The 16838-nt window shown below is 46.5% G+C and overlaps 1 protein-coding gene across 1 annotated transcript in view; it reads right to left on the reverse strand.

Annotated features, from left to right (window-relative positions):
* NLRP5 (NLR family pyrin domain containing 5) overlaps positions 1–16838 on the reverse strand; it is a 55345-nt gene that overhangs the window by 28425 nt on the left and 10082 nt on the right. The window contains exons 4-9 of the mRNA XM_017865356.1: positions 14252–14308; positions 10357–10413; positions 9326–9382; positions 7374–8967; positions 1416–1586; positions 482–649 (exon numbers count right to left, since the gene is read on the reverse strand). Coding sequence (XP_017720845.1) covers positions 482–649; positions 1416–1586; positions 7374–8967; positions 9326–9382; positions 10357–10413; positions 14252–14308 — 2104 coding nt within the window. The remainder of the gene's footprint in view (positions 1–481; positions 650–1415; positions 1587–7373; positions 8968–9325; positions 9383–10356; positions 10414–14251; positions 14309–16838) is intronic.

A 16838-nucleotide genomic window follows, 5' to 3' on the forward strand; every position in this document is an offset into this window, starting at 1 on the left:
TCGCTCTGTCACCCAGGCAGGAGTGCACTGGCGCCCTCTCGGCTCACTGCAAGCTCTGCCTCTCGGGTTCACACCATTCTCGTGCCTCAGCCTCCCAAGTAGCTGGGACTACAGGCGCCCGCTACCACGCCCAGCTAATTTTTTTTTGTATTTTTAGTAGACACGAGGTTTCACCATGTTAGCCAGGATGGTCTCAATCTCCTGACCTTGTGATCCGCCCCCGCCTCGGCCTCCCAAGAATAAATATTTTTAAATGAAACTTTGAGTTTTTTATTGTGATAAAGTGTTTATAACCGAAAATGAACTATTTTAATTATTTAGGTGTGCAATTCAGCGGCATTAAACTCCTGCAACCATCACCACCATCCATCACCAAAACTTTTTCATCTTTGCAGCTCTTTAATTTTGCCTCTTTCTGTAATCATTTCAAACAAAAGTAAAAACGAAGAAACAAAAGGCAAAAGCCCTCCCAGAGACGTACCTCAAAGACTCCAACAAACATTTTGGGTGTTTTAAGGCTTCACACGCCATCCTTACATCCTCTTCCTTCAGGTGGGTGCCTCCCAAATTGAGGCATTTTAGGTTACGGTTGGCAATGAGGGTTCTCCAGAGGTGCTGCAGACCAGGGGCAATCTGTGCATTCCTAAACCTGCAGGAGACGGGAAAGGGGAGAGGCATGTGACACTGGTGACGTTTTGTTGTGACCTCACTTATCCTTCCCAGCCTTCTTCCACTCTAACTTGCAAATTTCTAATTGTATTTCCTTGTAAAGCAACGAATACCTGAGTGCCTGTGATAGGCCAGCTACTGGGAATAGTGTATGAAGCAGTATTAACAGTCCCCGCCTTGAGGAGCTTAAACCATTCAAACCCATCCAAACCCGGTGTCAAGGAACCTGCTTCAGTAACACCACAAGGGTTTTGTTTTGTTTTGTTTTGAGATAGAGTCTTGCTCTGTTGCCCAGGCTGGAGTGCAGCGGCGTGATCTTGGCTCACTGTAACCTCCAACTCCCTGGTTCAAGCAATTCCCCTGCCTCAGCCTCCCAAGTAGCTGGGATTACAGGCACGCACCACCATGCCCTGCTAATTTTTTTTTTTTTTTTTGTATTTTTAGTAGAGCTGGGGTTTCACCATGTTGGCCAGGCTGGTCTTGAACTCCTGACCTCAGGTGATCCGCCTGCCTCGGCCTCCCAAAATGCTGGGATTACAGGCGTGAGCCACCGCGCCCGGCCGATCACAAGGTCTTTAGCAATTCCCCACTCTGTGCTTTTGGGAACTTGGTTCCTACACCTTTGGTGGCACTGATGCCCTCAGGCTGAGCTTGAGAGGTTTCAGATGGGTCTTCTCTCAGGAGTAGGGGAGAGCTGGGACAGCGTCATGGGAAGGGATTCTCTCATAGGGGGCGGACAGCCTTACATCAGGGTCTGTATCTTGCAGGTGGAATGCCTCAGCTTGGCACACAGGGTCTTCATGGCCCGCTCTGTCAGGATGCTGCTGCCCAGGTCCAGCTGCCGCAGGTGGGGGTGGGTGCTGAGCACGGAGCAGAAATCTTCCCACTGCTCCTCCATAAGGGTTTTACCCTGCATCCTACATCGGGGGATAGAAACAGGGGCTCGTGGGATGGAGTTTAACGTGAGCAATCGTGGTAACATATCGGAGGAGAGGGACAGAGCTATCGAGGCACATCCTATGTTGGGGGGGACAGAAATATAGGCTCGTGGGATGGAGTTTAAGGTGAGCAATCGTGGCAACATGTGGGAGGAGAGGGACCGAGCTATCGAGGTGAGACCAGGGCAGTTTTAGAGACTCTGAGGCAACTTAGCAGCTGCCATCATGCTTTGCAAGACTAGCCCTGTATCCACCCTGCCTCCTGGGCATATTGATACCCGAGGGGTGTGCAGGCATGACTAGGAACCACCAGCTCCTGATTTTTTTTTTTTTTTTTTGAGATGGAGTCTCACTGTCTCCAGGCTGCAGTACAGTGGCATGATCTCAGCTCACTGCAACTTCTGCCTCCTGGGTTCAAGCGACTCTCCTGCCTCAGCTTCCCGAGTAGCTGGGACTACAGGCACCCACCACCATGCGCAGCTAATTTTTGCATTTTTAATAGAGATGGGGGTTTCACCATATTGGCCAGACTGGTCTCAAACTCCTGATCTCATGACCTGTCCCTACCTCGGCCTCCCAAAGTGCTGGGATTATAGGTGGGAGCCATTGTGCCCGGCCCTGCATCAGATCTTTGCTTGAATTCCAGCTCCACTTGAACGTAAAACTGTGCAACAGCTTTGGAAAAGAATATAGAGATTCCTAAAAAATATTAAAATAGAGCTACTGTAGGACCTAGCAATCCTACCTCTGTGTATAAGCCCAGAAGAACTGAGATCAGGATGCAGAAGAGGTATTTGGTCTCCCGTGCTCATTCTGACATTATTCATAACAGCTCAGATGTGGAAAACTTACATGTCCATCCATGGACGAACAGATAAACAACATGCGATACGGCCAGGCCTGGTGGCTCACGCCTGTAATCTCAGCACTTTGGAAGGCTGAGGCGGGCAGATCACCTGAGGTCAGGAGTTGGAGACCAGCCTCAACGTGGAGAAACCCCGTCTCTACTAAAAACACAAAATTAGCCAGGCGTGGTGGTTCATGCGTATAATCCCAGCTCCTCGGGAGGCTGAGGCAGGAGAATCGCTTGAACCTAGGAGGCAGAGGTTGCGGTGAGCCGAGACCACGCCATTGCACTCCAGCCTGGGCAACAAGAGCGAAACTCAGTCTCAAAAAAAAAAAAAAAAAAAAAAAAACCATGCTATACATACGTAAATGGAATATTACTGATCCTTAAAGGAAGACATTCTACCGTTTTTGACAGCATGGATGAACCTGGAGGATATTGTTGGGTGAGCTATACCAGTCACAGAAGGACCAATACTGCATGATTCTACTTCGTTTTGGAGACGGAGTCTCTGTTGCCCGGGCTGGAGTGCAGTGGCATGATTTTGGCTCAACCTCTGCCTCCCAAGTTCAAGTGATTTTCCTGCCTCAGCCTCCCAGAGTAGCTGAGATTACAGGTGCCCGCCACCATGCCCAGCTAACTTCTGTAATTTCAGTAGAGACGGGGTTTCACTATGTTGGTCAGGCTGGTCTCGAACTCCTGGCCTCAGGTGATCCACCCACCTCGGCCTCCCAAAGTGCTGGGATGACAGGTGTGAGCCACCACCACACTCGGCGCATGATTCTACTCTGAAATATCTAAAACTGCAGAAAGTAGAATGGAGGCTGCCAGGTGACTGGAGCCGGGGAGATGGAGTTATTGTTCCATGGCTGTGAAGTGTCAGTTATGTGAGATGAATAAGTTCTAGAGATCTGCTGTACAATGTTGTGTCCATAGTTAATATTGTATTGTACACCTAAAAATTGGAGCAATTAGGCTCCCGTCCACTGGCAATCATCTCCTATCTGAGTTTATACCTTCCTACGTTTGTGAACAGGGAGCTACCCTCATGGGTTTGCCCTGAAGAATAAAAGAAACAAAGCCTGGGCACGGTGGCTCACGCCTGTCATCTCAGCACTTCGGGAGGCCGAGGCGGGAGGATCACAAGGTCAGGAGTTCGACACCAGCCTGACCAACATGGTGAAACCCCGTCTCTACTAAAAATACAAATGTTAGCTGGGTGTGGTAGTGGGCAACTGTATTCCAGCTACCCAGGAGGCTGAGGCAGAACTGCTTGAACCCAGGAGGCAGATGTTGCAGTGAGCCAGGATCTTGCCACTGCATTCCAGCCTGGGTGACAGAGTGAGACTCCGTCTCAAAAAAAAAAAAAAGATGAATAGATGACCCTGGAGGACATTAAGTGAAACAAGCCAGGCACACAGAAGTACAAATACTGCCTGATCTTCCTTACACGTAGGATCTAAGAACATGAACCTCACAGAAGCAGAGAGTGAAATGGTGGTTACCAGAGACTGGAAGGGAGGGACTCGGGAGATGCTGGTCAAAGGATACAAAATTTCAGTTAGGAGGAATAAGTTTTAGTGACATACTGCACAGCAGGGTGATTGTAGTTAATAATGCGTATCTTAAAATTGCTAAAAGGGTAGTTTTAAAATATTCTCACTACAAAAAGTTACACATACGGTAAGATAATAGATGTATTATCTTGATTTATTCTACAGTGTATATACATGTACCAAGCTATGACAGTGTACCCCATAAATGCACACAATTATTTGTCAAAGAAAAAGGTGAATACAGCCGGGCGTGGTGGCTCACGCCTGTAATCCCAGCACTTTGGGAAGCCAAGGTGGACAGATCACCTGAGGTCAGGCGTTTGAGACCAGCCTGGCCAGCATGGTGAAACCCTGTCTCTACTAAATATGCAAAAAATTAGCCGGGCATGGTGGTGTGTGTCTGTAATCTCAGTTACTCGGGAGGTTGAGGCAGGAAAATTGCTTGAACCCAGGAGATGGAGGTTGCAGTGAGCCGAGATCACGCCACCGTACTCCAGTCTGGGGCAACAGAGGGAGACTGTTTAAAAAAAAAAAAAAGTGAATGGTAAGTGTAGCACGGGGTTTGTGAACACAAGTAGCTGTGATTTTTTATGACATGCAAATTTCCCATCTCAGTGCTTAGCTTTGTGGCTGTGTACATTTTCAGTCAATCTACAGGAAAATTGCCCAGGTTGTAACTCCCCTGACTGTGAAAAGAGCATAACGGGCAAGCTGATCTTTGTCTGCACTGACATGAGCTCTTCTCTCACAAAGCAAGCATCTGTACTTAATTGTTTTCCAACCAAGGGTAGCTGCCATGTTATCAAGGCCTTAGCACACACCAGGTGGTGTGCCGGACCTGTTTCATGTGAGGTGTTTTTTTTTGTTTTTTTCTTTTGAGATGGAGTTACGCTATTTTTGCCCAGGCTGGAGTGCAATGGCACGATCTCAGCTCACCGCAACCTCCGCCTCCTGGGTTCAAGCGATTCTCCTGCCTCAGCCTCCTGAGTAGCTGGGATTACAGGCCCGTGCCAACACGCCCAGCTAATTTTGTATTTTTAGTAGAGACAGGGTTTCTCCATGTTGGTCAGGCTGGCCTTGAACTCCCGACCTCAGGTGATCCACCCACCTCGGCCTCCCAAAGTGCTGGGATTACAGGAGTGAGCCACTGCGCCTGGTATTTTTTTTTTTTAAGACAGAGTCTCACTCTGTTGCCCAGGCTGGAGTGCAGTGGCATCATCTCGGCTCACTGCAACCTCTTCCTCCTGGGTTCCAGCAATTCTCCTGCCTCAGCCTCTCTAGTAGCTATCATTACAGGCACATACCAGCGTGTCCGGCTAATTTTTGTAGTAGTTGATCCACCTGCCTCGGCCTCCCAAAGTGTAGGGATTACAGACATGAGTCAGCATGCCCAGCCCCACTTGAGAATCCGATGCTGTTTTAAACCCGTGAGGTTGGCGCCATTTCCCCCATATTGTCAATGGCAACAGGGCTAGTTAGTGGCAAAGCTAACATTTAAAACCAGGTTTGCCCAGTGTACCATATACACCAGCACTCCATTTAGCTCTGGTAGTATCATTAGCTGACATCTGTTAGTAAGTGCCAGGCCCAGTTCCTGAGTGCTGCAGCTGTGTACACTGTCTCCTGACAACTGGATAGGTAGCTGCCATGACCTCTGTTTTAGATGGGGAAACTGAGGCACAGAGCAGCAGAGTAACTTGCCCAAGGTCACACTACCAGGAAGTAGCAGACCTGGGCTTCACATATTAGCAGATGGATGGCCACGTTCACTTTTTAAAAAAGATTTTCCTAACAACTAGACCACCAGGGAATGTCCACATTCTTTTTATTATTCATTTTTTTTTTTCCAGGGACAGGGTCTCACCATGTCACCCAAGTTGGAGTGAAATGGTGTGGTAACTCACTGAAGCATTCAGTTCCTAGGCTCAAGTGATCTCCCTGCCTCAGCCTCCTGAGGAGCTGGGATCACAGGCACACACCTCTACCCTGGCTAGTTTTCAATTTTCTTGTAGAGACAGGGCCTTACTTTGTTGCCCAGGCTGGTCTCAAAAACCTGGCCTCAAGCAATCCTCTTCCCTCGTCCTCCCAAAGTGCTGGGATTACAGGTATGAGCCGCTGCACCCAGCCTGTCCACAGATAGGGCCTTACTTTGTTGCCCAGATGGGTCTCAAAAACCTGGCCTCGAGCAAGCCTCTTCCACCCAGCCTGTCCACATTCTTCGCTGCTGTGTTCTGGGTCATAGGATGACGTTGAGATGGTCCAGCAAAGTATGTTTTCTAGACTGGCATTATTCAGTAAGCATTAGCTACGTGCGACTATTTAAATACAAATGAGGCCAGGCACGGTGCCTTACGCCTGTAATCCCAGCACTTTGGGAGGCTGAGGTCAGGAGTTTGAGATCAGGCTGGCCAACATGGTGAAACCCCGTCTCTACAAAAAATAGAAAAGTTAGCCAGGTGTGGTGGGTGCGGCCTACAATCCCAGCTACTCCGGAGGCTGAGTCAAGAGAATCACTTGAACCTGGGAGGCAGAGGTTACAGTGAGCTGCCACTGTACTCCGGCCTTGGCGACACAGTGAGACTGTCTCAAAAAAACAAAAAAATACAAATGAGTTGAAATGGAGTAAGATAAGTTTCACCTCCAAAGTCTCACTCACCACATTTCAGATGCTCAACAGGCTTATGAGGCTGGTGACTGTCATACTGGACAAGACACATGGAATATTTCCATCACAGAACCCTGTACTGGACAGCATGGCCCTGGACTCCATACCACACAAGCAGTCCACAAACCCGAGTGATCACATTGACAGGAGGAGCTTGCTCATGCCTGTAATCCCAGCACTTTGGGAGGCTGAGGCCGGTGGATCACCTGAGGTCAGGAGTTCGAGACCAGCCTGGCCAACATGGCAAAATCCCATCTCCACTAAAATTACAAAAATCAGCTGGGTGTGGTGGTGTGTGCCTGTCGTCCCAGCTACTCAGGAGGCTGAGACAGAAGAATCGCTTGAGCCTGGGAGGTGGAGTTTGCAGTGAGCCAAGATCACCCCACTGCACTCCAGCCTGGGCAACAGAGTGAGACTCTGTCTCAAAAATAATAAAATAAATCACATATTCCTGGGTTTCAACTCCAGATCCTTTCCTTTAGAGTCTTGGGCGGGGCCCTGTATTTTGAAAGACCTTTCCCAGTTATGGATAATGAGCTGGATTCGGGTCCTGGCATTTTAGCCAGCTGGACATCTGGGCAATTCATCCTGAAAGGATTATCTGGGACCTTGAAGTTCCTGGAAGTCCTGTCAAGTCCCAGCAGTAGGGACACCGAGCTCAGCACAAGGCATAGGATAAAATTGCCTGGGGTACTCACCATTGAGGAACCACAGGCCATGCCTCCGCTAACTCATCTCTTGGGAAGATCCCTTTGACATCCATCCGAATTTTCCGCAAATACGGACAGTGCTGGAGGCAGAAGGAAGATGCTATCAAGTCGAGGTTCTGGTTAATCGGAAGCCACACTTCTTGGAAGCCATTTAATGCCAAGCGAACAAACTCTTTGTCTTGAGTCTCGAAAAGACAGTGGAAGGCATCCAGGGTGTCTCCTGGGGCGGTGGCATTGGGCTGCTGACCCAACAGAGACACCCAGTGCAGAAGTTTCTGCTTCACCCCCAGGGGAACGGGACAGCCCAGCAGGACCTCCAATGGCCTCCTTACATCTTCGCTCACGAGGCCAAACAAGAAACGCTTCATCCAGAGCAAGTGGATGTGGAAGCCTGCTTGTTGAAGCTCCATGGATCTTTTCGTCTTCTCAACGAACAGAGGGCAGAGAGCCGGCTCGATTTCCAGCCCCTCTAACACGTAGTACAAGGCGGCACAGAAGTCCTGGAGACTGAGGTGGAAGAAGGTGTAGAACTCCTCGCAGCGGCTGTCTCGGAGAAGGATATTCATGTGAAACAGAGTACGGAGTTCAGACTCCCCGAGTCCGTGAACCATGAGGTCGTCACCATCAAACACAGACTTCATATTCCACACTCCCTCCACAGCCATGCGGCAGAAACGCTTCAGGACAACTCTTTCCTCCAGATTGAGGCAGCGCCGGACCACGCCTTGAGGGGTGAGCTGATGAAACACAAAAGTTGCGTACAAGCCTGTGAGCGTTTGGCCGAAGGGGGTGATGCTCTCCCCCACCACGTCCTGCAGCTGCAGAGCCACGCAGATCAGAGAGCCCACGGCAGGGACCTGACACTGGTCCAACAGCTTACGGTTGTTCATTATCGCACGCAACCCTTGCGTCTTCTGATGCTCACCGATCCCACGCTCGAGGAGCAAGTGGATTCTTTGTTCTGCGGAGATTCCTCTAACAAACAGGTAACGGGGAGACACGACCTCCGACTTGAGCTTCTCTATGCCCACGTCTCTGACGGTGACCATCAGGAAGGACTCAGGGAGCAGGACTTTCCTCAGCAGACTCTGGATGAGGATGAACGGGGGCTGCCTCTCAGCCCAGTCTTTGCAGAGCTTGGTGTCACTGTTGAGGACAGAGCCCAGGTCATCGAAACCATCAATGATGAACAACAGCCTTTCTGGTCGGGACATGATCTCTGTCACTGGAGCCTGGGAGTCTGGCCATTCCCTGGAGATGAACTCTGCGACACTGCTCTCCTTCTTCTGCTGCATCTCTCTAACGGGGAGGAAGAAGACGTAGGAGAACATTCCCTGGTAGAGTCCACCTCGTGCCCAGCACAGCACGATCCTTCTGGCCAAAGCCGATTTCCCAATTCCTGACTTTCCGTGTAGAACCACCGTGTGAGGACGGAAGCCCCATTGGTCTGAATTAAAAGCATCAGACAACATTTGCATTTCTGGCCAGTCAGCAGTTTTTTCAAAACCACAACGTACACCCTCCTTCACGGCAAATTTGGTCACCACGTGACTCTTGTAGTCCCATTTGTCATCTCCATATTCTGAAGTCAGAGAGGGTAGAAAGAAAATCAGGAAACAGTTTGAAGAAAGCACTTGACTACTCTTGGCCATATGTTTAGCATCCATCAAACAAAGTTGTGATTGACTCGAGTCCCCTAGAATTATGGGTTCTTTAGAATTTTGTCTTCATAGTATCTGACTGTAGATAATCACAGTAAATGTTCACAGCTCTATCCACGGGACAGATCAAGAGCATGAAGGGAAGGGGTTGACACCAGAGACAAATGAGAATGAAGAAAGGCAATCTAAACTACATACCCCAGCAACTAAACTACTTACACTTCTTTCACCCAACTTTCTTCCAGGAGGGCAACCAAGGAATAAATCTGTTTTCCTCACCTTGTTCTTCTGTCTCTGCTGCTGTGGCACCTTCTTGTTCCATAGTTTGTGAAATTTCTGCAAAAGAAGAATGAATTCCAACATACTTATGTTTATTATTCAAATCAGATATGTCAGACACCCCCAAGATAAGCTTAGTCATGCCGTATTTAGTTTTCTGGCCAGTTTAAAGCATGGCAACCACTGGCTCAACTAGAAGAGAGTGTGCTAGTACAATGAGCACTAATCCAAGGCTTGAGGGTGAGAGTCCCAGGCTCATTTCTCCTTGGAGAGCCTTGCACAAGTTATTAAAATGAGGGGTAGGTTGGCTTGGTGGCTCACGCCTGTAATCCCAGCACTTTGGGAGGCCAATGCAGGCAGATCACGAGGTCAGGAGTTCGAGACCAGCCTGGCCAATATGGTGAAACCCCATCTCTACTGAAAATACAAAAACCAGCCGGGCACGGTGGCAGGTGCCTGTAATCCCAGCTACTTGGGAGGCTGAGGCAGAATTGCTTGAGCCCGGGAGGCAGAGGTTTCAGTGAGCCGAGATCGTGCCATTGCACTCCAGCTTGGGTGACAGAACGAGACTCCTTCTCAAAAAAAAAAAAAGAAGTCATGAAGGTAAGGCATGTTTTTCTTACCACTGTTATTCCATCACGATTCTTCAAAGGCAGGTGTTCACGTACATATTAGTTGATAGAAGGAATTAAGAAAATAATTACTGCCACTTAAGTTTGAAGAAAGCACTTGACTACTCTTGGCCATATGTTTAGCATCCATCAAACAAAGTTGTGATTGACTCGAGTTCCCTAGAATTATGGGTTCTTTAGAATTTTGTGTTCATAGTATCTGACTGTAGATCATCATAGTGAACTTGTGTAGCTCTATCCATGGGACAGATCAAGAGCATGAAGGGAAGGGGTTGACACCAGAGACAAATGAGAATGAAGAAAGGCAATCTAAACTACATACCCCAGCAACTAAACTACTTACACTTTTCACCCAACTTTCTTCCAGGAGGGCAACCAAGGAATAAATGTTTTCCTCACCTTGTTCTTCTGTCTCTGCTGCTGTGGCACCTTCTTGTTCCATAGTTTGTGAAATTTCTGCAAAAGAAGAATGAATTCCAACATACTTATGTTTATTATTCAAATCAGATATGTCAGACACCCCCAAGATAAGCTCAGTCATGCCGTATTTAGTTTTCTGGCCAGTTTAAAGCATGGCAACCACTGGCTCAGCTAGAAGACAGAGTGTGCTAGTACAATGAGCACTAATTCAAGGCTTGAGGGTGAGAGTCCCAGGCTCATTTCTCCTTGGAGAGCCTTGCACAAGTTATTAAAATGAGGGGTGGGTCGGGCATGGTGGCTCACGCCTGTAATCCCAGCACTTTGGGAGGCCGAGGCGGGCAGATCACCTGAGGTCAGGGGATCAAGACCAGCCTGACCAATATGATGAAACCCGGTCTCTACTAAAATAATACAAAAATTAGCTAGGCGTGGTGACATGTGCCTGTAATCCCAGCTACTCAGGAGGCTGAGGCAGGAGGATCACTTGAACCCGGGAGGCGAAGGTTTCAGTGAGCTGAGATCGTGCCACTGCACTCCAGCCTGGGTGACAGAGCGAGACCCTGTCTCAAAAAAATTAATAAGAATACAAAAATTAAATGAGGAGTGAAAGCTACAGTTAAGAATTAAGGATCTTAGGATCTTAGAGCCAGATGTTGTGATACATGCCTGTAGTCCCAGCTACTCGGGAGACTGAGGCAGGAGGCTCACTCGAGCCCAGCAGTTTGAGGCTGTAGTGTGCCACGGTCGTGCTTGTGGATAGCCACTGCATTGCAGTCTCAGCAATACAGCAAAACTCTGTCTCTTAAAAAAAGAATTAAGGATTTGAGTCAGACACAGGATTCAAATGTGAATTGTCATATACTACTTGTAAGATCTTCATCAATTACTGAGGTTACATGTTTCTGGATGTTCATCTACAAAAGTGAAGAAATTATTCCTACGTTGTCGAGTTGCTGTGGAGATGATTTAGTAGAGTAATAGCACAGCCTCTGGCACATAGTAGCTACCACTGACTGAGAATAACCACTATATATATTTATCAGGACATAGTTACCATGTGAGGCTAAACACAAATTCCTCTTAGGATCTATGAGAACAGATTTGCCATTTTAAAGAATAATCATTAGGGTGGTCTTTGTCTTGTAAATTAGAGAAAAATTATCTTTTTTTCAAAAAAATCACAAGCAGAATAAAAACCATTTAAGGATTTTAAAGCATGGGAGTAAAGTTACAGATGTAAATTTTAGATCACCTTGGTTATTGTATGAAAATGGATTGTATGTAAGAATGAATTATGTTTGAGATGCAAATGAAATGCCTTTAAATACAGCAGATGGGAAGAACTGTGAACAAATGGGTCATATATTACAGGTAGAGACCATGTGATTTTCTGATTTGCTAGATATAAGGTGGAGAAAAGAAATATTAAAAAATAGAGCTACTCAGGAAGTCGAGGCAAGAGAACTGCTTAAACCTGGGAGGCGGAGGTTGCAGTGAGCCAAAATTGCACCACTGCACTCCATCCTGGGAGACAGAGTGGGACCTCATCTCAAAACCAAACCAGAAAAAAAAATGACTAAGCTTTTGGTGTAAATGACCAGGCATATAGTGACGCTATGTACGGACATGGAAGACGGTGGAGGCAGATATCAAGCGAACGCTCCACCCAGAAGCAGAAAACATGCCCTTCTCAACTGCAAACAGACCTTCTCCAAGATAGATCCGTCAGGCATAAAACATGTTTCGAGTTGATGTGCTTTGAAATTATACAAAGTATGCTCTCTTAACACAGTGAAATAAGATGAGAAAACAGTAAGAAAATCTGAAAATTTCCAAATACATGGAAGCGAAGCCATACGATCCTCAACAGGTCAAAGCAGGGAAACAAAGGGGAATTAAATACTTTGAAATGAGTGGAAACAAAACACAGCAGTGCCGGGCGCGGTGGCTCAAGCCTGTAATCCCAGCACTTTGGGAGGCCGAGATGGGCGGATCACGAGGTCAGGAGATCGAGACCATCCTGGCTAACACGGTGAAACCCCGTCTCTACTAAAAAATACAAAAAACTAGCCGGGCGAGGTGGCGGGCGCCTGTAGTCCCAGCTACTCGGGAGGCTGAGGCAGGAGAATGGCGTAAACCCGGGAGGCGGAGCTTGCAGTGAGCTGAGATCCAGCCACTGCACTCCAGCCTGGGCGACAGAGCGAGACTCTGTCTCAAAAAAAAAAAAAAAAAAAAAAAAGGATTTTGGGGGGGAAGATAGAGCAATCAAAAAAGGAAAATTTATAGCTATAAATGCCCAAGAAAGATCTGAAATATAACGTAACTTTCCACCTTAAAGCAGGAAGGAACCCCTTTGGGCTTAGCGAGCAGCAAACTGACCCCAAAACGGACAGAGAAAGGGAATAAAGAACCGAAGTAAACAAAATACAGAATGGAAACAATAGAGAAAACAAACCCAGCAGTCTGTTCTTTGAAAAGAACAAAATTGACAAGCCTTTAGCCAGACTGACCAAGGAAAAAAAAAAAAAACCAAACGGCTAAAATTACTGCAGTCAGGAATGAAAGAGGGTCATAACTAACAACCTGAAAGAAATGAAAAGGATTCTGGCCGGACACGGCGGCTCACGCCTGTCATCCCAGCACTTTGGGAGGCCGAGGTGGGTGAATCACGAGGTCAGGAGTTTGAGACCATCCTGGCTAACACGGTGAAACCCCGTCTCTACTAAAAATACAAAAATTAGCCGGGCCTCATGGTGGTGGGTGCCTGTAGTCCCAGCTACTCAGGAGGCTGAGGCAGGAGAATGGCGTGAACCTGGGAGGTGGAGGTTGTGGTGAGCTGAGATTGTGACACTGCATTCCAGCCTAGGGGATAGAGCGAGAATCCCTTTCAAAAAAGATGTGGTATATATACACAATGGGTTATTCAGCCCAAACACACAGGAAATTCTGTTATTTGCTACAATGTCGAGGAACCTAGAGGACATTATGTTAAGTGAAGTAAGCCAGGCACAGAGAAATACCAGCGGATCTGACAAGTGGAACCTAAAAATATCTAACTCAGAATTGGAGGGTGGAACGGTGGTTACCAGAGGCTGGTGGGGCAGAGAGTGGACTGGGAAAGGTGGAAAACATTAGTCAATGGGTACAAAGTTACAGCTAGACAAGAGGAGTAAGTTCTGGTGTTCTACTGCACAACAGTGGTGACTGGTTAATAACAACGTATATTTCAAAACAGCTAAAAGAGGATTTTAAATGTTCTCAGCATGGCTGGGAGCGGTGGCTCAAGCTGGTAATCCCAGCACTTTGGGAGGCCGAGGCGGGCAGATCACCCGAGGTCGAGAGTTCGAGACAAGCCTGGCCAACATGCAGAAACCCCGTGTCTACTGAAAATACAAAATTAGCTGGGTATGGTGGCGCACTCCTGTAGCCCCAGCTACTCAGGAGGCTGAGGCAGGAGAATTGCTTGAACCCGGGAGGCGGAGATTGCAGTGAGCCAGGATCATGCCATGGCACCCCAGCCTGGGCCACAAGAACTGAACTCCGTCTCAAAATAAATAAAATTTTCTCAGCACAAAGAATATTTGAGGTGATGGATACGCTAGTTACCCCAATTTGATCATTCATGACCCCATAAATATATACAATTCTTATTTTCAGTTAAAATCAAAAAACAGTAGTGTAAATAATCAGAGAACCTGCAAGTTTCTGTCCATGGTGCTGATCCCAAGATCTCTTAGGGAAGGGACTCACACACCAGAGACAAATGAGAATGAAGAAAGGGAAAGTAGATTTCCCAGTCATTTGAACTGCATGGACTTCTCTCACCCAACTTTCTTCCAAGAGGGCAACAAATGAATAAATCTATTTCCTTCACCTTGTTCTTTTGTCTCTGCAGCTGTGGCACTCTCTTGTTGCACAGTTTGTGAAATTCCTGCAAAAGAGAAGGCAGAAGAAGAAACACAAACATACTGTGTACATTATTCAAATCAGAGATGTTGGTCACCCCAGATAAACTTAGCCTTGCCATATTTAATTTTCTGACCAGTTTAGAGGACAGAACCACTGGCTCAGCACCAGGGCAGAGTGTGCCAGTAACATAAGCCCTGGATTCAAGATCAGACTATTCAAAATCAAAAGTATTTCTATACACTGGCAGTAAACAAAATAAAATGAACAACTTGGCCTGGCACAGTGGCTCATGCCTGTAATCCCAGCACTTTGGGAGGTTGAGGAGGGCGAATCATTTGAGGTCAGGGGTTTGAGACCAGCCTGGCCAATATGGTGAAACCCCATCTCTACTAAAAATTCAAAAAAAAATTAGCCAGGTGTGGTGGCATGTTCCTGTAATCCTATCTACTGGAAGGCCGAGGCAGGAGAATTGCTTGAACCCAGGAGGCAGAGATTGCAATGAGCCGAGATCACACCATTGCACTCCAGCCTGGGCAACAAGAGCGAAACTCTGTCAAACAAACAAAAAAAGAACTCCACTTATAATAGCATGAACAAAATATTTCAGAATAAATTTGACAAATGAAATGAGAGACTTGTATCCTGAAAGCCACAAACATAACAGAAAAAAATTAAGAAAACCCTAAATTAATGGAAAGACCACCCTGTGTCCATTGATTGAAGACTTAATGTTGTTACTGTGTCATATACCCAACAGTAATCTACATGACATAATGCAATCTTATCAAAATCCCAGCTACCTTGTTTGCAGAAATTGTAAAGCTGATTGATACTAAAATTCACATGGAAATTCAAGAGACCCAGAATAGCCAATCTATCTTGAAGTCAAGTCGGAGAATCACACTGAATTCAAAACTATAAGGCAACAGTAATTAAGTCAGTGTGGTTCAGGTATAAGGTCAGATATCGAGATCAACGGAATAGACTGGAAAGTTTAAAAGTAATCTCACACATCTATGATTTTAGACAAGAATATAGACAATAAGAATAGTGTTTTCAATAAATATTGATGGAGAACTGGTTATCTACACACAAAAGGATGAAGTTGAGCCCTCTATTTCATGCCATATACAAAATTAGCTCAAAATGTTTAAAGACCTAAATGTTTTTAAGAGCTGTAACTACAAAATCCTTAAGAGGAAATATTGGTGTAAACTTTCTGATTTTGACTTTCTGATTTTGGGTTAAGCCCTATTTTTTTTTTTTTGAGATGGAGTGTTGCTTTGTCACTAGGCTGGAGTACAATGGTGCCATCTCAGCTCACTGCAACCTCTGCCTCCCAGGTTCAAGTGATTCCCCTGCCTCAGCCTCTCAAGTAGCTAAGACTACAGGCATGTGCCACCATGCCCAGCTAATTTTTTGTAGAGATGGGGTTTCACCATGTTGGCCAGGATGGTCTGGATATCCTGACCTCATGATCCACTGCCTTGGCCTCCCAAAGTGCTGGGATTACAGGCGTGAGCCACCGTGCCCAGCCAGGTTAAGTAATTTTTTAAAGATAACACCAAAAGCACAATCAATCAAGGAAATAAATTTGTCTTCATAAAATTAAAGCCCGCTATGCTTCAAAGGACAGCATCAGGAGTGTGAAAAGACAATCCAGAGAACAGGGAAATATATATTTTAAATCATGTCTCTAATCTGGATAGAACCTTAGTAAAGTATTGCAAATCAACAATATAATAAAGTTAAAAATGGACCAAGGATTTGAATATACATTTCTCTGAAGACACAGAAGCGGCCAGTTAGCACATGAAAAGATTCTGAACATAATTAGGGAGATTCAAACCAAAACCACAGTGCATATTTCATACCTACTAGGATGGTTACAATAAAAAACAGAGGAGCAAACATTACTGTAGCTTTCATTAAGGTGTTGGTGAGGATGCAAAATGGTGCAGTCACTTTAGAAAAACCGTTTGGCAGTTCCTCAAAAAGTTAAACATAGTTGCCACATGACCCACCAATTCCACTCCTAGGTATACACCTCCCTGAATCGAAAACACATCTACACAAACACACACGAGAATCCATAGCTGCATCATTCATAATAGCAAAAAAAAAAAAAACCCAAATGTCCAATCCATCATGTGATAAATGAACAAGAAGTGTTTTATATACATTTATATACATAAATGGAATACTGGTTTTTTTTTGTTTGTTTTTTGTTGAGACGGAGTCTCACCCTGTCGTCCAGGCTAGAGTGCAGTGGCGCGATCTGGGTTCGCTGCAAGCTCCGCCTCCCGGGTTCACGCCAGTCTCCTGCCTCAGTCTCCCGAGTAGCTGGGACTACAGGCGCCCAACACCACGCCCTGCTAATATTTTGTGTTTTTAGTAGAGACGGGGTTTCACTGTGTTAGCCAGGATGGTCTCGATCTCCTGACCTCGTGATCCGCCCGTCTCGGCCTCCCAAAGTGCTGGGATTACAGGCGTGAGCCACTGCGCCTGGCTGGAATACTGTTTAGCCGTAAAAAGTTATGAAGTCCTGAAAC

This window comes from Rhinopithecus bieti, unplaced genomic scaffold, assembly GCF_001698545.2.
Source record: "Rhinopithecus bieti isolate Rb0 unplaced genomic scaffold, ASM169854v2 scaffold_81780, whole genome shotgun sequence".
Taxonomy (NCBI): Eukaryota; Metazoa; Chordata; class Mammalia; order Primates; family Cercopithecidae; genus Rhinopithecus; species Rhinopithecus bieti.